We start from the raw sequence: 21,724 nt of genomic DNA on the forward strand, positions 1-21,724 counted from the left end.
AACTCGTGCAGGACCCCTGCTCAGAGCGTGTCTGCCTTGACACTTTCAGTTCCCTCTTTGCAGAGGACAAACCAGCTGCTTGTCTTCTGAAACTCCTGTCTCTGCAGGTACAAATTTATCCACTGGGGTAAGTCTGGCTAATTTTGGCAAAATGTAGGGTTCTTAAATCTCATTCTTCTTCTCAAGACTTAATCTCTGCTTGAATAAGCCTGTTTTGAAACTGCCTGTCTGCCTCCTTTCAGTAAGCTTGTCAGAAAGGCCAGAGGTAATCACAGCCCCTCTTTTCCCCACTGATGGTGGGGGAGCATGCAGGATGGCAACGACTGTAAGATATTCCCATGAATAAATCTGGGGGATCCTTGTGCTCTTGGCTCCCCAAGGTCTCTTATAATAACTTGATTTAGGAAACCTGATCCAACTAATTGCCTCCATCCCCACAATCTGAGTAACACAAGAATCAGGGGCTGCTACCCTGGCTCTGCAAGGAGATTACACCACTCCAAGGGGCTGGTGCAGTCACATCTATATTGTGCCTAGGCTGAGTTATGGGGCAGCACAGTCTGGGGTAACAGGTAACAGTGCAGGTGAGGCTTGGACCTCAGAAAACCTTGCTGTGAAATTCAGGAGGCTTATCAGTCCTTTAAAAGTCACAGAAGAGGCACCACCTTCTGCAGGGACAAGCTCTGGAGAAGCTGTAGGAAAGCTCTTCTGGCTCCTGCTGCAGCCCGAGCAAAGGTAAGTTCTGTGGCTTTGACTTGCCCTCGAGGTGCTCACAGGATCCTCTCTCACTCACCTCTGTCCTCACAATGTGGGATCCTGTGATTTAAGATTGAAATTTAAACGTAAATTCATTTCCTCACTTGCCTTTATAAACACAGAGGGCCCCATAACTGTAAGGAGAGGTTTCATAATCACAAAAAAGGGTTACTTATTCACTTCAAATATCAGAATATTGTAATGGTTGATGTTTGCAAAATCTCAAGTACCAAGTGCTGTCAGGGTGCAGCATTGCTGGTAGATTTCTGGGTTCAAAGTGTTGCCTCGTCCTGCTGTTGTTTCCTGAATCACAACAGGGGTGCTCCCAGGCTTTGAGCACTCAACTGTGTAAAGCAGAAAAGATTTCCAGTTTGAAGGAAGCATGCAATTTGGAGTTTTCCCTCTGCATCTGTTTGTGAGAATGAATATTAAAATACTTCAGAAGTACTTATGCTCACAGTGGTTTGGTTCCCCCCTCCTGCATCTTTGATGCTCTAATCAGTAATGACTCTGATGGGTTATCATGTTCTTCTCATTGAGGGTGAAGGTTTTTCTTAAGCATTATGTGATGTCTAGATTTAAAAATCAAATATTAGCAGAACAGGAGCATCAGGATCCATTCAGCTAGGACTGCCCAGAGTGCACTTGGGGTGTCCAGGTGGGCAGGGTCAGTCCTGGCACACAGTAAAGCCCAGACCTAGTGGCTGCTGCCAGCCACGAAAGTGTCCTAGTGCCTCCCCTTCCAGGGGAATGAGGGACTCTGCACTGCTCTCCCAAAGAGCACAGGCAATACCTGTGGACACATTTTAAAAGCAAACCCATGGAATTAGAGCTTGTGCATGTGATAATAGCCAAGTATCTCTGTATAGCAGCTCTGTGCTGCTGTGCACTCTAATTTTAAGCGGGACATTTGCAATCACAGAATGCCTCAGAGAAGACTCTTGGGCTCCTCTGTGTGGAGGGTTTGTGGTGCTAAACCTCTTCTCCTAGGGAAGAGGGAATTCAGAGAGCTGGTGATGGGGCAGCTGGATCTTGCAGGATGCTCAGGTACAGCATTTGATCATATGGGGGTGAGACCTGGCTGCTGTGGTGGCAAACCTGTGGTGTTTGGGGCAGAGCTGCATTGGGCTTGAAATGGCTCCAGGGTCCAGGTTACTGCTTTGTTCCCAGTGCCCTGAAGATCCACCTGGAGCTGTCGGAGCTGGAAGAGCGAGGGGGCCCTGCGGAGCCTGCTCACTGTCGGGCACTGGGTGGGCTGGGCACAGGCTCCTGGAAGGATCAGGCAGTGAATCCTGCTCCACAGCTTGAATTGGTGTGATATTTTTCTCTGCTAAGCTTAGAGAAGTCCTTAGACCAAGGACTCATGGGTGAGAGGGGTTTGTCCCCAGACAGCTGCTAATGAGGGGTAATATGCATGTGCATTGCTGACTTTGGGGGATTTAAACCTGTGCTTCAATGAGGCTGTGAGGTGCAGAACTGAAGCACAGCTGTGAAACCCCTGTGCAGGAACCTCAGGGATGAGAGGTAAACCTAAATACCCCTCATTTTCTAGTGGCTGTTTTCAGTATTCACATTCATTGTCACCAGCATACTGGAATATCAAGCACCCCTGGATATTCATTTGAAGTGTCTTAGAGCAAACCCTTCTATCTGCCCATGTCCTGACAACCTGAAATGAAACTTGTGGGCAAAAATGGTCTCTCCTGTGTTGACAGTCATGTCAGAAACCAGACCGTGAGCTACAACTGTCAAATGAAAGGATAGGATTATTCATACCTGGTTGAAACCAAGCACCCTGATCTCTCCCTACAGTTTTACTCCTGTAAGTGGTGCAGATAACCTCAGTTACAGGAAGGTATTCACAACAGAGTTGAAAGCATGATAAAAAGCTTGCAGAGCATTGCCTATAATTTGGGATCTTCTAAAAGCACAGATGTCAGTTGTTCAGTTCCTTAAATATTTAGCTTGCACATGAAGCTTATTTTTACTCAGTGTGTTTCTCCTCCCTCATAAACACACCAGGGATTTTGCTGCTCCTGCACTTTGCTGCCATGGGGAAGGTGGCAGCTTAACCGGCTGGGAGAAGCCTGTGGGGGTGATGGGCATGGGCCGATCCCAGGGCTTCCCTGGGAATCACTGCATCCCGGCTCTCCCTCACCCCCGGGTACCACTTGCTCCAGATTATTATCTCTAGTTTCCCGACATGAAAACCATCAAACTTCCTTCGGGAAGAGTAGGGACAGAGGCTTCCTTGAGCTGCAGTTCTTTATTGTAATTATGATTACTGGGCTGTACTGGCCCCTTTCCCACAGTCTCCTGCTTTCCCTCTCAGCTGGTCCTGAGGCTGAGAGCAGAGTCGGGGGCAATGAGGGCACAGGGGAGCAGAGCACGACGCGACAGAAAAGTGCAGGAAAAGGGAAGACAGGTAAGGCAGGGGCAAGGAAGGGTAGGACAGGGTGGGAAAGGACAAGAATGTGTAGGGAAAGGCAGAAGAGGTCAAGAAACGGCAGCAAAGGGCACGACAAGACAGGGCAGGGAAGGCATGTGGTCGGGACGTCAGCCTGCAGGGTCTTTTTTGCAGGGGGGCAGGGTGTGGGTCTCCTGGGGCGTGGCAGTATTGAGTGTCGGGGTGTTGTGGGCCGGGTGTTGGAGATGGGGGTGCCAGGAGTGCGGGCCTGACCCCTGTTTTTGTGCCATGGCTCTGTAGGTGGGTGTTTAGCTGCAGGAGGGTGGGAGGGGTGCGGGGCATCCCCTGTTTTGCTTTCGAGGGGTTGCAGGAGGATGTGGGGGGAACGTGAGGGGTTCCGGGTCCTCATCCCCTGTCCCGTTTTGGTGCCGGGAGGGATTTGGTGGTGTTTTTGCTTCAGAGAGGTTCGAGGGGTTCAGGACATCACCTGGTTTTCCTTCAGGGAGCTGTGGGAGGGTCCTTTGGATGGGGAATGCAAGGTGTGTAGTATGTCCCCCATTTGGGTTTCTGGGGCTTGTGTGAGGGGATGTTGCAGACTGGGATGCAGGGGTGTGGGTCCGTGCCACGTTTTGATGTTGGGAGTTTCAAGCTGTGTTTTTTTCAGCCTTGGTTGTTAGGTGTGTGGGCCATCCCCTGCTCGAGGGGTGGTGTGTTTTGGTGTGTGTTGCTTCAAGAGGGCTTGAAGGGTCCAGGGCAGTCCCCGTTTTCCTTTCACGTGGTTTTGGACTGGTCCTTTGGTGGGAATGCTGGTCCCTACACTCTTTCTCCTGGTATGGCATCTCCCTTTGCTCTTACTACCGATTTTGACTGTTCTTTCTTCGTATTTACCCACTATCTCCTACCCCACAAATTTATCTCCAGCAGATGGCAACCTGTCTGTGCTTTTGGTGATCTCACCTTGGTTCTGCTCAGGTTTCTTGTCACACTGGAGCCCCCCCCAAGCTCCTCTTGGCTCATGGGTCGCTTAGGTGGCGAGTAGCTTAGATCCTAGCGCTTCTCCCGAGACTCCTCGGGTGAGAGGGGCCACTTTCCACAAGGGATGTGGCACTGCCTGAGTGCAAAGCTGTGTGGGTACGGCACATTCCGTCCGTTCTTCTCAGCAGCCTTGTCTGGCAGTCATGGTGTGAAACAGGCGCAGTGACCTTCCAGTGCCGCCGGAGGTGGTGACCCTGCGGCCATCCGGCCCCTCGGTGCCCGGGCAGGGCTGCTGCCAGCCGCCTCGGCAGTTCTTTTCTGCAGGCTTGCTGCCCAACTGTAGGTCACGACATCATGGTAGGGTCTGAGAGCTGCTTTCCACCTGTCTGGACGAGTGAAACAGCCACATCACAGCGACTGGGATAGATACCCCGTGAAACACAGTCTCGGCACGCGTGAGCCGTAAGCAGGCGGTGTAACGGAGCTGGTGCTTTTCTCTCCCCCTTCTCCCCGTGGGCAAATCCCATCAGCAGCCACCCTAAACCACCCCACGCAGCCCTAATCCCATCTCGGCGGATGCCATCAGCCTCCTGTCAGCAGACCCAGGGCCGGAGGGTCCCGGGGGGACACTCTTCGCCCTGCAGAGGGAGGGGACAGCCGGGATGACACCGGGCGCTGGGGCGGGGAAGGGGAGCAGGGAGAGTGGGGAGAGGCCGCTGGCTCTCCAGGTGCCGGGGTGGGGAGAGGTAAGGGGGGGAGTCCAGAGCTGAGCTTTGTCCTGGGTTAATTTTAGCCCAAAGAGATAAGTGAGGGGAGGCGCTCGGCGGGGCTTAAGGGGTCCCTCTGCCCGGCACGGCCCGGGCCTGGCCCTGCCATGCCTGCAGGCGTGGGGTGGGCTGGGGGAGGTCCGGGAGCCGGCGGGGCCCGGCTGCACGCCCCGGCCGGGCTGGGCGCTCCTCGCCTCCCAAGAAGGGGGTGGGTGCCCGGGGGTGCCCCGAGGCGGGCCCAGCTCGCTGCTGCGGGGCGCAGGGGGTCCCTGTGAAGACCCTGTCGGGAAGTGCGCGTGTGTGGGGAGCGTGAAGGGGATGATCGTGGTGCTGTACTTGAGTGTGGGGGTGTGGGTGCGCGGTCCCTAGTGGGGTAGCGCAGAGGCGAGGGAGGGAGCCACACTCCGAGTGCAGACGTGGGAGTACCCCGAGGTTAGGAGTGAAGCAGCACAGCCTCCCCCCATCCCGTACCTCCTTAAGTGCCCGCCCCGTCCCGCCCCGCCCCGCCCCGCTCCCTCCGGCTGAGGGAATAAAGTTGCGGGTCGGGGCGGGCGGGCCCAGCCGAGCCGAGCCGAGCCGAGCGGAGCGGGGTCGGGCCATGGCCTCAGAGGAGCTGGCGCAGAAATTGCAGCGGCGGCTGCAGCTGGAGGAAAGCGGGGTGGGGGCCGAGCCGGAGGCGGTGGAGGTCGAGCCCGGTCCCGAGGAGGAGCGGAGCTGCCTGACGGCCAGCGCGGGCGCGGAGCTGAGTGCCAAACTGTGCCGGCGGCAGGACATCAACGAGGGGGCGGCCCAGCCCCGACGGGCCGCCGTCTTCAACCCCTACACCGAGTTCAAGGAGTTCAGCCGCCGGCAGGTCAAGGACATGGAGCGCATGTTCCGCCTGTGAGTAGGGCAGGGGGGCTCCCTCGGCACGCCTCCTGTCCCGTCCCCCCCCCTTCCACTGTCCCTATACCTCCTCTAGCTCCCCGCAGCCTCCCCATCCCTGACCCCGGGGACACCTCAGGAGCGGGTCTGGCTGCTCTGGGGGTCATACTTGAATTTCTCTGCGGTTTCTTGCTCGGGCTGGCAGTCGCTGGGGTGACCAGCGCCGCTCCTGGTCCTCACCTTGTCTTTTTGCCTTGGGGGGAGTTGTATGGGGTTCGTCTCCCCCTCGGGGCTGGTGTCAGTTCTGCGCTTAGCTCCTAGCCCGGGGCTACTTCTCTGCAGGTTGGAGATGCTGGCTGTTTGCTGCTGGTGGTTGGCACCCACGAGATACGGATTTGAGGGGCACTTCGGGTGGGACGGGGGTTGGCATGGGGCACCCTTCGGCAGCTGCCTCTCCCCAAATGCTCCTAGCAGCTCGGCTGGCTCTGCCTGGCCCTGCTGTCACTCCCTCCACAGTTCTATTCTAGGCTGTGTGCTTCCTCCCGGGCACCCAAACGAAGCTTGAGCTCAGCTGCCTCTGGCATCCCCCTTCCTGGGGGTGGGATGAAGATTCCCTCTGGCGGGAAGGTTGGTGACCATCTGGAGAGCAGAAGCTATCAGTAGCACAGCCCTTACCGGGGCCACGATCCATCCTGTGTCTCTCCCCCTCCAGCCCTGTCCTGGCTCTTGCAGCTGGACTGTGCCTGGGTGGCTTTGATTACCCGTGCCCAGGTTTCCCTCCAGCACCATAAAATCCTGTGGGGGACCAGCGTCCTCCCAAACTCGAGAAGAGGGGTCAGGCAGGGAGGTGGACCAGAGCTGAGCTGCTGCCATGCCCAGGGAGGTGCTGCAGTCACAGCAAGGTGCAAAGAACTTCTTCATCTTCATGACCTCAGCAGGGTTTTTTAGGTCCTCCTATCTGCAAGCTGCCCTGGGAGCTGGGAACATTTTGAGGAGAACGTAAGCTTGGCTGAACCTTCCCGGGTCCTGAGGGTGCGGGGTGTTGCGGGTCCCAGCCGGGGCGATCCCTGCAGGAGGCCAGGCGACGGCTTTTCTGGGCTCACTGGAGCTCTTGGCTGTGTGGGTAGCATTGCTTCGGCAGCTGGCGATGGTTAAAAGAGATGCGACTCTGCAGAGGGCTGAGATGTGGCACGACGAGGGCAGGAGGACAGGCGGTGCTGGCAGCTGCAGCACCCTAAAGCCGTGGGTGAGAGGCCGGGGTGAGCAGCGCCGCTGCCTCCATAGGGATGAGGAAAGGAACAGCAGTGGGAAATAAAAGTGGAGGAGCTGAATTGCAGCCGAATTTTTCAACAATGAGCTCATTAGTCGCCGGCCTTGTAAGCGAGGAAACCTAGGCTTTGCTGTTGAATGCTAATCAGCGGGTCAGTGTAGCTGGAAAACTTTTGTGTGCCCTGTGAGGACTGTCACAGCTGAGAACCAGCCAGCCGTGCCAGAAGGGGAAGAATATGGCTGTGATCTCAACCTCCCGGGCTCCCCAGGCGGGCAGAACCTCCCCCCCCCCGTCCTGGTTTTCACTCCCTTACAGGCACCTGGTGTAGTGGTGGTGGAGGATCTGGTCTTTGCTCCATCTGCTGCCACCCGTTTCGTGTGTTGGCTGCCACCACGTGCTCCTTGAGGAGAGGAAATGTTTCTCTTAATTCCTGACAGTCAGAGCTTGAGTTAATGTTGATTAATGCTTTTATTCTCTCTATGGCTTATTGCCCTGTCCACCACAACCCAAAGCCTTTCTTACTAATGGTAAAAAAATAAGACTTTGACAGATAGAGATGCATCTTCTCACTGCCATGGGTTTACAGATATCTGCTCTTAGACTTCTTATTTAGAAGTGTTTCTTAGCATTTTAGCAGGGCTTGTAAATTTCTTATTTGGACTAAACTGGAGCCTGTGACCCTGGGCATGGTGTGGGCCAGCCTGGGGTGCTCCAGCCAGGCAGAGGCAGTTGTTGGTAGTAGTGGCTGCTCTGGTGTCTGTCGGGGTGTCCCAGGAAGTGGCTTGTGGCTGTGACCACCATCTTTTGGGGTGGAAGCAAAGGGCTGATCTGAATGTGGGAGTTGCTGGAAATCCAGTGCTCCGTTTACGTGCCATGTGCCGTGCCAGGATCATCCTTCCAAAGCAGGAACGATGCTCCTGCTGCCACGGCTGGGCTCACTTTCCCCCTCCTGCCCAAGCCTGCTCTTGGCAGCATCCCCTGTTCCAGACCTGTTCTTCTGGTGATGGGATGTGGATGTCTGCTGCTGGGGGCAGGCAGCTCCTCAGGGTGGGTATTTTGGGTTGGTTTTTTTTGGCAGAGAGGGCTGGGAAGTCTGCAACTCAGGCTAATTGTAATGTGACCTAATTAGCTCCCTATTCTGATGAAGTGTGAGGACTTTTATAGCCATGATAACCTCCTGTCCCCAAGTCTTGCAAGCGAACCCTTGGGATCTCTGGAGTCTTGCACCTCTCCACCTTGTCTGGGGAAATGGCAGAGGGGTTGTGAAAGCCAGGCTGGGCTTGGTGGGATGCTGGGGAAAGGAAAACAGACACCGGCTTCATCCACAGGAGTGGGAGGGAGTGGAGGAATTCCAGCCTTGCTATTGCTTTTGTACTTGGGGAATTTCATGTGTTGCCTATGCATTTCACTAGTGCTGTATGCCTGGCCAGCAGGAGAAAAGGTGATGTCCCCTGGCTCTCCTGGAGCTGCCTGGGCACCCCTCACCAAGTGCTCCTGTGCGAAGGGACATGTCTGGTGTGCTGCTGATGTGCTGTTCCAGGACAGCATCAGGATGTCTCTGGAGTCCCAATGCTCAGGGAGATAACCCCATGGGGACTCAGCCTTCCAGGCTGAACCCTTGCAGGCTTTGGTGTCCAGTTTCTCCGAGATCTTGCTAGAGGAGACTTTAATCTCACCCTCACATCCCTCCAAGAGCAGGAGACCTCCTGCTGTCCTGGCTGAGGAGGCCAAAGCTGCTTATGGTTGAGGAGCCTGTTTCTGTCCCCACCCCAGAATGGAGGAATTGTTTCCAAAGCTCTCGGCAGCAGAATAGAATATTTCAGTTGGAAGGGACCTACAATGATCATCTGCTCCAACTGCCTGACCACAACTGGGCTGGCCCAGAAGTTATAGCACATTGTCCAGATGTCTCTTAAAGATTGACAGGATTGTGGCATCAACCACCTCTCCAGGAAGCATCCCTTTACCAAGAGGGTAGTGGGACACTGGAACAGGCTTCCTCATGTCTGGTCTGGTGCTCCCCTGAGGCAGCTTTGAACTATTCCCACTGTCCTATTACTGGATACCAGAAAGAAGAGATCAGCACCTCCCTCTCCATGTAAAGTGAAACACAACATTCAGAGGGAATCAAGTATTGCCTAGTGCCTGGAAAGGGTTTTGAAATGGTTTAGATGAATTTATTCCCACTTCATCACCATTACTCCAGTTGCTTTATTTCGGTGCCTGTATTTGGCTGCTGCAGCATGCAGGAACTGCATTGCACTGTACAGGTGCCTGTAGCATGTAGAGCAAGCTAAGGTACAGTGACTGGTCTACAGGGAGGGCAGGTTTCTTTTCCAGCTTTTCTCAAGAGGCATGAATGTTTAGAAACTGCTCTTTGATCCTTTAGCATTTGGGATTCCTCACTCAGCTATACTTTTGCTTTTCCAGGCAGCTGGGAGGTGACTGCAGTTAGGAGGGGTGATGTGTAGTCCTCAGTATCTCCTTCCTTCTCCCTTCCTGATCCCTCTTTCTTCTGCAGTGTAACCCCTCAGCCAGGCTGCCCAGCACCAGCACCGTGCTTCTTGTCCTTGTAGCTGTGTGTAACATGCTTCTTGCTCTTAAGCAACTCCTTTCAGCAACCAGTCCCTTCTTACCCTCAGTTTCTGCTCACCCTTTCCACCCCACTCTTCAGCTCTCTGGGTGGAAGCCAGCCAGCATGGGAATCCGGGTGCATCCTTGTTGCAGCAGATTTTGGCAGCTGCTGTCTCATCTGCTGCCAGGAACACTGCTGCGGTGGTGTGGTGAAGCCTTATCACCCTGCTCGACGCTGCCTGCAGCATCCCACCTTGCAGGTGGGGACCTGGGTGGCAGTGGCTTGCTGCTGGAGCTGCCACCTGCTTGGGACTTGAGGTGTTAGTGCCCCTCGGTGACAGAGCCCTGCTGTTCCTAATGCCCACATGTCACCCGGCTGCAGCTTGGCTGGTGGCCCAGGGAGCTTTGAGCCTGAAGGAAGCAAAGCTCCGGTGTCATGGAAGGACAGTGGGTGACAGAGGGGATGGGAGGGCTTGCAGGGCACCTGAGTGCTGTGGGCTCCTGTGTGCTGCTCCTGCAGTATGGAGATGGCTCCTGGGGTGCTTTGGGGGACTAAACTTACCCTGGTGCCCTCCTCCAGCTCTGCCTGTGAGAGCCGATCTGTGTCCATCACCTGAACAGGGCTGATTCAAAATGGGTGTGAGTGGTATTGGGGCTGGAAGGAGATCCCAAAGCACAGGCAGAGGTGTTTGGGGGGTGAAGGGGCTTGAGGGGATTGCAAAGGGCAGGCAGAGAGGATTTTGGTAGGAGATGAGCACTGTCTGCTCCACAAGGTGCAGCCTGTGCAGTGTTGAGAGTCTGCAGGGTGGGGGGAAGGAATGAGTCCTCTCATGCCCTATAAATAAATACATCTCTCCCAAAATAGCCTGGCTGCGAGTGGCTTCACTGGCTCTTACAATACTGGGGCTGTTTGGGGGGTGGGGAGGGAATGCAGCAGTTCACAGAGTGCCGCTGCTGCTGCTGCTGCTCTGTGGGGGCTGGCACTGGGAATCCAGGAGCTTCAGGTCCCCCCTGTGAGGCTGTCCCCAAGGTGAAGGCCTGAGGGCTGGTTTTGGGGTGCACCTTGGCACCAACTGCACCCCATCCCAGAGTGCAGACACCCATTGTGTGACTGGTACATGGCACAGCTCTGCCACTGCTGACCTGGTTTGTGACAATCCTGGCTTTATGCTGCCTCTGTGGGGGTGACGGCCCAGAAGCTGTGCCCCTCGCTTAACCCCCTCGGGGCAGCACGCTTGCCCCTGGGCTCGGTGCTGGGGTACATGGCATTTACCTGCAGGTAGTGTCCCTGGCAGAAGGGCAAGGTGAGGGATTGTGCTTTCCTCCTGCCTCCATCACTGTTACCCAGTGCTTCCCAGAGGACTGGGCAGTGAACTGAATCTGGGATCAGCAGCATTTGGAGTTGGACCTTGGTGTCATCCTGCTTCTGCACCCAGCCAAAGGGCTGTGTGAGCTTGCTGGAGCCAAAAGCCCCCAGCCCCAAGGCCCTCCCTGCTGCTCTATGCTTTGCTGCTTTACCTGATCAAAGGAACTGTCTCTGCAGCTCCAGAGGAACAGCTCCACACCCTTTACCCCAAACTTAAAGGAAAAGCAAATTGGCAATTAGACATTGCACTTATTATGCTGTGTGTCTCGTCTGGGAGCTGGGCTGGGTGATGCTGTGAACATGTGCCTTAATTAACTGACGCCTTCTCTGCTGTGAGGAACCTGCTGCCTTTCCTCCCTGTGACACCTCAGGTCTGTGACCTGGTTTCTGCTGTCATGGAGGTCTCTTTCCTAGTTTTCCAGAAAGCTCTCCAGCCTGGTGGGTTTGCTGGATTTGCAGGCAGGATGGTAGCAGGGCTGTGTGCCAGCAGCCCCGTGGTGACCTCCCTGTCATTTAGACGTGGGACTTCTGAAAACAAAAGAGAGGCAGAGAGAATAGAGGATGGTTGTGGAGGTGGTGGGGCTCTAGAAAGCTGTGGAGATGACTCCATTTTGGGGAAAAAGCACCATGCCAGGGGCAGAGCTGTGGGCTGCAGCCCTGCCTGGTGCAGCTGGGGCAAGTGGCTCTGCTGATACCTTCCCATGTCACAGCTTCCTCTGTGGCTCTGAGGTTTCTCAGCTGGAAAGGGCTCTCTTCCAGGGCAATCACAACTGTGCAAGTCTCCATCTGGGACTGCTGCAGCCCTCATATCTTTGGAAGAGGGCTAACAGTCAATGGGAGATGATGAGTGGGAGGATTTGGCCGTCTCCTGCCAAGGGGAAAGCCTCAGCACTGTGTCTGAGGTTTCCTTTCTGAATGGTTGGCAGGATTTAACTCTGTCAGGGTTGAGATGTGGAGAAGGGGCAGTGTGCTGGGACTGATCCTGACCTGATGGTCCTTGCCCCATCCTCCCATGCCAGGTCCTGGCCCTGCTGGACCTGCAGGCAGGACCAGGATGAGGGAGGGCATCCAGCTGGGTGACCAGATCCTTTACTCGCACTTGCAGCAGATGCGAGGGTGTGAGGAATGGGCACAGAGTCCCTGGCTGAGCAGAGCAGGTCACTGCTTCCCCATCCCTGAAGCACACCCTTTGCATGGGTGCTGTCCTGGAGAGTCCTTTGTGCCCCACTTGGGAGTGTAGTCCCTCTCCAGTCTTGCTTCTAGAGGTGGGCACTGTTTCCCCCTGCCAGCCTGGCCCTGGTGCAGCCCCTGGCACTGGCTGGGACCACTGTGCTCCTGTAGGGCTGTCCTTCTGCTCTGCCCTGGAACAGAGTAAACAGCAAAACCATTTTGGAGAGGAAAGATTTTTAGCAGCTAGAGGGAGGATGTTTTGCTTACAGAGACAGATAGCTGCTTTCTGCTGGGAGGTCCTGGTTGGTCTCTGCTCTCCTGTTTCCCCTCTGAAGGAGGAGGCCTGGCAGCAGCTGGCTCCAGCATGCCTTTTCCTAACCATGCTGGTGCATGGGGTAAGCTGTGTGTAAGTAATCTTTGTGTTGGACACATGAGTGGGTGAGATGGAAATCCCACTGAAATAAGCAGAGTTCCTTCATGCTGCTGCTGTGTGGGTGGTTTGGCCTGAGCTCCCCTGAGCACTTTGGTCTCTGGTGAGACAGCTTGGAAGGCTGACCACTACTTCCCTGAGCTTAATATATCTCAAAACTGGTCATGCTGTGCAGCTTCCTCTCTCCCCCAAGCTTGAACCACCCTGTGGCTTTATCTGTTAGCACTGTTCCTCTTCTGGGAAGATGCATATGGTGGATGATGAGGGCTAACCCCCTCTCCTTTACCCCCACAGGTATGACTCGGGACGGGATGGGTACATTGACCTGATGGAGCTCAAGCTGATGATGGAAAAGCTGGGAGCCCCGCAGACTCACCTGGGGCTGAAAAACATGATCAAGGAGGTGGATGAGGACTTTGATGGGAAACTCAGCTTTCGTGAGGTAAGGCTGTCTGTGGGAGCAGACAGGGAGGTGGCTTTGGGGCAGAGGGAGGAGGCAGCCAGGCTCTGTACTCCAGCTGTAGGTGCCACTGTTCCCTCTGTGTCAGCTTCCCCATCCCATGGGGAGGTCGGGACCACTGTCAGCCTCTGTCTCCACATGCAGTAATGGTGCCTGATGTCAGAGCTCTCTGACCTCTCTGCCTGCTTTGGGAGCCCACTAGAACCCTGCTGCAGCTGCCTGGGAGTGCTGACAGAACTCCCTGCTGTAACTGGAGGTGGCATGTCCATGTCACTGGTGAGTGATGGTGCAGTGGCTCAGGCCTTGTTTTGTGTGCAGGGACAGGCTCTGCTCAGAGCAGCAGTCTCACAGGGGGCAGGAGGTTCCCTCTTCCAGTTGCTATTGAGTTCCTCTCTGTGTCATGCAGTGACCAACCAAAGCACAAGAAATTCTTCACTTCGAGGGTGGTGAGACACTGGAACAGGTTTCCCAGAGAGGTGGTGGAAGCCCCATTTCTAGAATTTAAGTCCAGGCTGAACAGGGCTCTGAGCAACCTGATCTACTGGGAGATGTCCCTTGCACATGACAGGGGGGGTTAGAACTGGATGATCTTAAAGGTCCCTTCCAGCCCTGAAAGTCCTATGAAAACCTTGGTTTGCATCATCTCTGCCTCCCAGGCTGTGCTTGCTGTCTCAGTCAGGGTGTACCTCATGCTGTGTCGCTCTGAGTGACTGGCAGCATGCAGGGAGCAGGAAGGCAGCACTGCCCCTGTCCCATGGCCACCGTTGGGCCATGGTACCACGGTGTCCCCCAGCAGCCAGGCTCCCTGCTCCCACAGGGGATGTGCCCTCACCATGCCTCTTGTGGAGTGGGGGGCTTGGCTGTGGGGGTGAAGCATAGAGCTCTCCACAGCTCAGGACATCAAATTCTTCATCTTGGAAGTGCTGGGACCTTTGGTGGCACCTGGGAGGGAGGATGAGCAGGCAGGGCCCAGGGTTGGGCTGGGAGAGGGCAGAGCTGTGGCACAGTCTCTCTGCCCTGGCACATCACCCCATCTCCTGCTCTTGTCCCCTGATGGCAGCAGTAGAAGGCAGAGATCAAAAGACCACTGGGTTGCGGGGCTTGGCCCGTGGCGAGGGGGAAGCACAAACAGTGCTGGGCAGTGAGAGCCTGTCAGTGCACTCCAGCCAAGCCCTAAGCTGGCAGCCCCTGTGGCCAGGGCAGCAGGCGTGCCTGGTAAGAGCTGAACCAGGGGCAGCAAAGATTCCAGCGGAGCAGGAAGAGCACCATGCCTTGGCTCCAGGTCAGGCTTGGATTGCCAAATCACCCTGTGGGCTGGAGGAGCTCCTGCCTCCCTCCGGGGCCACCCCTCACCCTGGCTGAATCACTGGGGAGAGCCTCTGGGCTTGCTGCAGGGGCTGTCCCCTAAAGGAGAAGGGCCTTTATCTCCCCCAGGCTCTAGAAGATGTTGTGGTGTCCTGGCAGAGCAGCTCCTTTTCTGCTGCCACCTGTTTGGAGCACAGCCCCGGCATGGGGCTGCAGTACCACTGCCTGCTGGCTGCCAAGGGCCAGCAGCTGGGGCTGTTGTCACTTCTCACCAGATGCAAACCCATGGTCAGGCAAATGCCAGCTTGAGTGACACACGGGTGGGAACAAAGAGGCAGTGTTGGCAGAGCTCTGGTCACAAATTACACAGCAGCTTTGGCATGTGCCCAGAGCTTTCTGTGGCAAAGGGAAGCAGGGTGCTGCTTGCCTGGTTGCAGATGCACTGTGTCCAGCTGCTGTGTTTGGGCAGAAGACTGGCAGGGAGACAGGTTTCCTGGTGGGTGAGGAGGCCCACACCAGCCCATAGCCCTGCCCCACTGTTTCCCACTGGTGGTGACCAGTGAGCAGGTGGTGGGTGACCAAGCTGACTTGGGGTGCTCTGACAACACAAGGCAAAAGCCTGGCTTAAGGGAATGTCTGAATTCAGCAGGGCATTAACTCGAGCACTGGAGGGCTCCTGTCTGCCTCTCTGGAGAATACCAAGTCCTGCCATATCTGCCTGAAGATGAGTTCCTCATGGCCTGGACAAAGAATTGGTTAGGACTCTTCTGCTTGCAGCAGATCACCTTTAGTTGCTGATTTGAGAGGCATCATGTCCTCCCTTCCCAGAGGAGCTGTCTCAGGCTTGTCTGCCTCTGACATCTCCTGCAGAGCTGCTAGCCCCGTTAGGAAAGCTGACTTCCACCACTGACCTTTGAGCATCCAACAATGTATCAACAATTAACTCTGCGCAAGACTTCCTCCCTGACTCAAGCAAAGAAATTTAGGTGTAAATCCATTATGTACAATGTTGGGGGGGGGGGAAGGGAAGAAAAAAAAAAAACCTCTGACAGTCTGGTTCAGGCATTACCACAGGAAACCAGAGTTAATTGCTATAATAGTAATGTCTAATTGTAGCTGCTGTCTACAACCCACTAAAATCCCCTACGCCTGCCCCAGCTCAAATGCTGCCCCACGTCATATGTTTGCCAGCTGGGCTGGTGCAAACCACAGCCCTGCTTGTTGGCTGTTCTGGTGAGCTGCTGCAAGGTCTGTCTGTCTGTCCTCTGCCTTTCGCTGTGTCTCTGAGGCCAGCAGTGCCCAGTCAGGCCGTGTCACTGCAGCACCCCTCTTGGATCTGGCACGGTGGGGTGGGTCTTGGGTCACAAGGGATGCGAGAGCAGGTACAGCTCTTACGAGGTTAGTGGGGTGGAAAGCATGTGTCATGTCCTCCTTGAGAGCAGGGTTTCTTTAAAAGCACTGACATTATTTGCTTTTGCTTCTCTAGTGGCATTTTTCTGAGGCTTAGCTGTGTGAGATGTGTCCTGGGCCCACCAAGGGTGTGAGATGGGCTGGGAAGGAGAATTCAGCCAGAGGCTGAATACAGATCGCCAGTGTTCTCCAGTTTGTGAGGACCAGGGCCAAATAACTGGTGTGGTGGGCTGCCAGTGGTGTGCTGACATGAGGAAGGGTTGCTCTGGAGCTCCTGTGGTGGTGCCCCACGGTCTGCATACTGAGTCCTTGGGGCTGATGTTCTGCTGTGTCCACCCCAGTTGGTGGCTCGGTCCCTGGTTTCCTTGAGCTCAGCCTGTGCTCTGCAGGAGAAGGATTGCTGCCCCATCCCCTAGTTTCAGGGTGATTCATGCACAGTTGTACTCATGACTGGGTGTTTCCAGTCCCTCCCCGGGTGACAGCTGCACCAGACCTCAGGATTGTGCTGGCCTGTTCCAGTGCCAGGAAGTGGGACTTGCAGGGTGGAGCAGAAACTGAGGACAAATCATGACTAACCCCATCCTGGCTGCTGGCCCTCCAGTCCCTGCACCTGAAAGAGGAGAACAGGAACAAGCCCAATACCAGACCCAGCAGGGAGGGATATCTTGTGGAGTATTTGGGTTCTTTCTGAGCAGGCTGTTCTGAGCATTCAGCAGAGCAGCATTGAATTCTTCGGTGTTTGTAGTGGGAGAAGTTCCCTCCCCAAGCACCCCGTGCTCTGTGCTGATCACCCAGGGGTTACAGGGCATTGGGTGAAGCAATGCCTGGTGGCACTGTCAGGCTTCCCTCACCCCACACTCTGCCCCATGGGAAGCCTTCCCAAGCTCCTGCAGCCCCAGCAGCTGGGAAGTGGGCTCAGCTCGATGCTGGGGCTCTGCTGCCCTCCGCTGGGACTGCTCCGGCTCTCCCGGGAAAAAAGCTGAGTCCTGAGCTTGGCAGTCCTTGGAGCACAGCACTGGAGATATATTTGATGGTCCTGTAACCCTGCAAGCGAGTTTCAGGGCAGCCCTCAGCCGTCAGCCCTGGGCTGCAGTGGTGCAGTGGCTCAGTTTTGTCTTGTGCTGCTTTTGTACCCGAGTGACTTGTCCCCGTCTTTGTTCTTTGTGTGCTGTGCCAAGCACCAGGACACCTCCTGGGGTGGCCAAGAATAGCAGGGAGTGACAGGACCTCTCCGATTACGCACAGAGCATCCACATGTTAACCCGGAGCTGGGTTAGCAGGTTGAAGGTGGTGCAGAGGTCTTTATTTTTAAGTAGGCAAGTCTTGTTCCTTCAGTAAAAAAAAACCAACAACCAATGTTTTCCTGGAGGGCAAGGTGGCTTTTTGTTTGTTTGTTTCCTTTTGCATTTCACATGGCAGTATGCACCAGGCTGCAGTGGCTCAGGATGTGTGGTCCAGTTCAGGACAAAGATTTCAAACCCAGTTGCCTTGTAAACACTTGTTCAAGCCACCCTGACTGCCACCAGGGCATGCCTCTGGAGACTCAGAGCAGCTCTTCAGTTTGTCATTTAATGGGCACTACAGGAACACATGGACTTTTCTCTCTATAGCAAAACCAGCCTGGAATGGGCTGAGGTGCAGCTCCACGACTTGATTGATGTCACTTTTCCCATGCCTTGGACAAAGGATGAGTTGAAGCAGCTATGTTCTGTTCTCCTGGTGCATTCATTTGACCTTCGTTCTGTTTTCCCCTCCTCTGGCTCTGGGGAGCCTGGGGTTCAGGTGTGAGCCAGAGCCATCTTTTCCTTGCTTTGGGATGGGATCTGAACTCCCAGGGCACTGAGGAAACTCGTGGGCAACTTGTGAATATGCCATTAGGGTGTGGGGGACTTTTAAGGGGTATTATCTGAGCTCTCCCTACAGTTGAACCAGGCAAGCAGGGAGGTGGCCTCCTTCCTCTGGCTTTGCAGCAGCTCAGCTTGGTGGGATCTGTGCTTCACCAGGGCTCTGCTCTTCAGAAAACCAGGGGATCCTGCCCCAGGGGATCTCCCACGAAATTTCTACCCCTTAGTCCAATAGGACTGTGTGCCAGGGCTCTGGAGCACAATTTGAATGTGCCACTTCATTTATGTAGGCCTGGTTTCCTTTGCTCAGAAATGAAAGTTTCAGCTCCCTCCAGGTAAATGTCTACACTGTTTGCATTTTAAGTTGAGCCTTCATGAAGAACTTGAATGTGTTCTCTCTGTCTTGCCAGTTCCTGCTGATTTTCCATAAAGCAGCAGCTGGGGAACTTGAGGAGGACAGTGGCCTGTTGACCCTTGCAAAACTCTCAGAGATAGATGTCTCCATTGAGGGAGTCAAAGGAGCCAAGAACTTCTTTGAAGCTAAGGTATGGTGTGGCATGGGGGAACGTGAAAAAGCTCTGCAACATAGGCCTTAATTGCCACTGGGACACTTACCCTGCTTGCTTTTCAGTAGAAGACACTGCCAGATTTCTCCCCCAGCTAATAGGATGAGTATTTCATGCCCCACCCCTCCCAAACTCAGCTTTTCCCTTCAAACTTGACTTTGGGCTCTAGCTACAGCCTTCCTCTGCTGATCAGGCAACACTACAAGGGCTTAATTCACTCTCCCTGTTGTAACTCTCACCCCAGCAGAGCTGATGGGTAGGGTGACCTGTGTCTCTGTGCCTGGCAGCTCTAGCTGACTGACTGCTTTGAAAGACAAAAGGGCCTGGAAACTAATAGGACCCAGTTTCCCATTTTGCAAAACCTCCCTCAGCCTGAATGCTCAGAGTTTTGGTGGTGAATGGGGTATTTTGGAGTGTAGGATTTCAGACATCTCTTTCTCGAGTGGTTCTCTGTAACCTTTGGAATCAAAATTGTTCTGCAAGGTCCTGGGGTAGGCAGAAAGAGCTTTGCACTATTCTGAGCTGACAAAGCACCCTTTTTGAAAGCACTCTTGGAGAGAAAATAATCCTGCTTGTTTATATAAGAAGTTTTTTCCCAAGAGCGTAACACAGCTATTGCACAGCAGATGTACTGAGATGAAAGCTGGAAAAATAGCCAGCAAATAAACAATGTCTCTTTGATCTGCAGATTATGCATGGTGTAGCATGATGTTTTAGGATCTGGCTGTGGTTCAGAACCGTTTTCTGCAGTAGTTTCTCCCACTGTATACTCACAGCTTATGCCATGCTGCCTGCTTACAGGAAGAATGCATGTGACCCAGTACCGGCAGCAGGGTTTTTGGTCACTTGTTTGTGACTTATTAATAAATGACCTTTCTTTTATTGATGTTAAAGTCAAGCCAGCTAACAGGTATTGAGTGTAAATACCCAAGCACTGCCATGTAATTAATACTTGACACATCCTGACAGAGCTTCCCAGCAAGAGCTGGGAGGTGCAGCCAACAGTTCTGCCTTGCTCATCTGGGGGTAGCTCAGGCACTGGCTTTCCCTCCGATGCAAGGCTTGACACTCTCTTATTTTCTCTCTTGCAAAGGCTCAAGCCCTCTCTTCGGCCAGTAAGTTTGAAGCTGAGATAAAAGCTGAGCAGGATGAGCGAAAACGGGAAGAGGAGGAAAGGAAACACCGCCGAGCAGCTTTCAGGGAGTTAAAATCTGCATTTACCCAGTAACCAACCAGCCAGTATGCGCTCTGAGATTGCACATGACTTGGTACGTTTCCCAGACCAGGGCTCTACCTGGGGAGAACTGCCTGGATCCTGCCTAAAACTCATTACAGCTTCGCTAGCCTTCCTGTCCTGAAGATCCTCACAAGTTTCTAAGGGCACAACTCTTGCAGTTACGATGCATTCAGAGCTGTGTATGTGCTGTTTGCTCTGAACTGTCCAGAGCACATCACCCTGAAGCAGCAACAGCAGGTAGCAAATCGTAGGTGTGCACTGACAAGTGTCGTGTTCGCCTGCTTCACTCTTTCCCTCTTTTCTATACCTCCTTTTTCTCTTCATTCCTTATGAATTCATTCCTTGCTTACAGGCAAGTAGCAGGGTCTTGTGTAAATCAAGGTGTACAAGGTACAGCTTGATGCCCTATACGTTTGTACTGCTGTTGGATGTTGTCACGCATCCTTGACTACCCCTTCTTCCTCAAAGCCCTGTGCCACGGGCAATGTGAAAACACTGTGAAGAAAGAAAGATAGTTACTAGGGACATGGATCAATTAATTATTTTCTTGTAGCTTTTTTCTGTTGCCCAGTGTGTTGGAGAGCCTTCCAGTTCTTCTCTGAAGTGCCATAGTACCAAAACCTTTCCCTAAGAGGTGAGATTTCCTGAGACTTCGTAGGGAGGAAGCTGGCTCTCTCTTAAATGAGGAATAGAAAACTGAGTTGCCTGACCATGCATCTTCCACATTCCATCATATTTAGTGTACTGTATGGCATCGCTGTGTTTTCCAGCCTTAGGCAGGTGCATCTAGTTTTCAAGGGATATTGCCAGCTGGACAGTGCAGTCGAATGGCACACTGTGAATTTCTGTTTGGAAATTTGCTCACATACCCTGAATCATGAAGGTGACACTGATGTCCTTAGAGCCAAAACAGATAACACCAGCCCAGTGTACTGAGCACTCTGCTTAAGGAGGGGGAAGCAGTGAGGTGAGCAGACTTAGCTGGTCTGAATTTGAAGGGCTTGCACTATATTGTTAGCCATTCTCTTTTGCAGACACAGGAAACTTGCCCACAAATGTTCAAATGCCCACTGCCTGTCTGGATATATACACTGTAAGGTCGTGGCAGGGGAGCTGTGTTCCCTTGGAGACCTCTCTTGAAACAAGGATTTGCTCAGATTCTCTCCCTGCTATTGCCCCATTTTGTACATTTCTTTTTTTTTTTTTTTTTTTCCCCCAAACTAAACTCACTGGTCATCCTTTCACTTTTCTGTTTTGCTTCTTAAACTGTGAGCACTAAACTGTGAGTGTGGAATAATAAGTAGAAAAAAACCCTCTACTCTTTAATGTCAGGTGAAAGAATTGCTAAACAATTAAACTGTGTGTATATATATCTTCACAGATTATATTTTATAAATCACGCTTTTTTAGCTAAATATTTATAATTAAATGTTTTTATACTTTACAAAAAAGCAGATAATTTCATCTTCAATTATTTCTCCTGTTGCTGAAATGTACAAATAAAGCATTGTTATCTCTGGTATTGTCTGTGGTGTGTTTTAGTTCCCTGAATATACCATTTTGATCACAAGTTACAGTAGCAGTTCCCTAAGTTTGGTTCCCTGACTTGGAGAAGTGAGGGATGTGTTGAGCCTTCTTGAGGGGCACTTCCCTTTCTGCACAGCAGTTCTGATGTAAAAAGCCCTAACGTTTGCAATTCCTCCAAAAGGGACATGGCAGTGTAAATATTTGAAATCCTGTCCACTGCTCAGTGTTGACATCTGAACGTTGTCAGCCTTCTCTTACCATAAACCAGCCCTTGTGCTTGTCTCAGCCCTGGTAGTGCCCCAGCTGGGAGCCAGGCAGGTTGCTTCAGACACTATTAGATGGGAGGTTTAGCAAGCCAATTTATTTGCTCTTCCTGCCTTTTTGGAATGGATAGGGGGAAAAAAACAAATATGTGGACACCTGAAAATGCGTCCAAGCATCGTGTTTCTGGCTGTTGGTAGTCTGCTAAGGTTTGCTGGCAAGGCTGGTTTGGGGATGTATAGGTTTGGGGGAAGGTTTAACCATGCATCATTTCAGGTATGATCCCATGATGAAATGGAAGAGGTCAATATTTTACCCAGTGAAGCTCTGCTTTGTGCACTGCTGACAGCTGAGATGTTTGTTGTGTGTCTCTGAGCCCTGGGGTGGCAGAGGTCAGGTAAAATCTGGGCGAACACTCCTTAGTCTCTGTTTCCAAGGGGAAATGTCAACACTGCAGCTTTTAATTGTCCTTTTAAAAATTATGATTTTTACATGTTTTTTTTTTTATTTCTCCATGGTGTAGCAAGTGCTGTTG

General features: G+C 53.3%; 1 protein-coding gene across 1 annotated transcript; it reads left to right on the top strand.

Annotated features, from left to right (window-relative positions):
* The first annotated feature begins 5,454 nt into the window (after positions 1 to 5,454).
* Positions 5,455 to 20,923, top strand: EFHD1 (EF-hand domain family member D1). Its single transcript, XM_071751899.1, has 4 exons — positions 5,455 to 5,787; positions 12,874 to 13,021; positions 18,009 to 18,143; positions 19,258 to 20,923. Exons 1-4 carry the CDS (start codon positions 5,504 to 5,506, stop codon positions 19,390 to 19,392), a joined length of 702 nt encoding a protein of 233 aa, XP_071608000.1. The 5' UTR covers positions 5,455 to 5,503; the 3' UTR covers positions 19,393 to 20,923.
* Positions 20,924 to 21,724: the final 801 nt, after the last annotated feature.

This window comes from Heliangelus exortis, chromosome 9 (genome assembly GCF_036169615.1).
Source record: "Heliangelus exortis chromosome 9, bHelExo1.hap1, whole genome shotgun sequence".
Classification (NCBI taxonomy): domain Eukaryota; kingdom Metazoa; phylum Chordata; class Aves; order Apodiformes; family Trochilidae; genus Heliangelus; species Heliangelus exortis.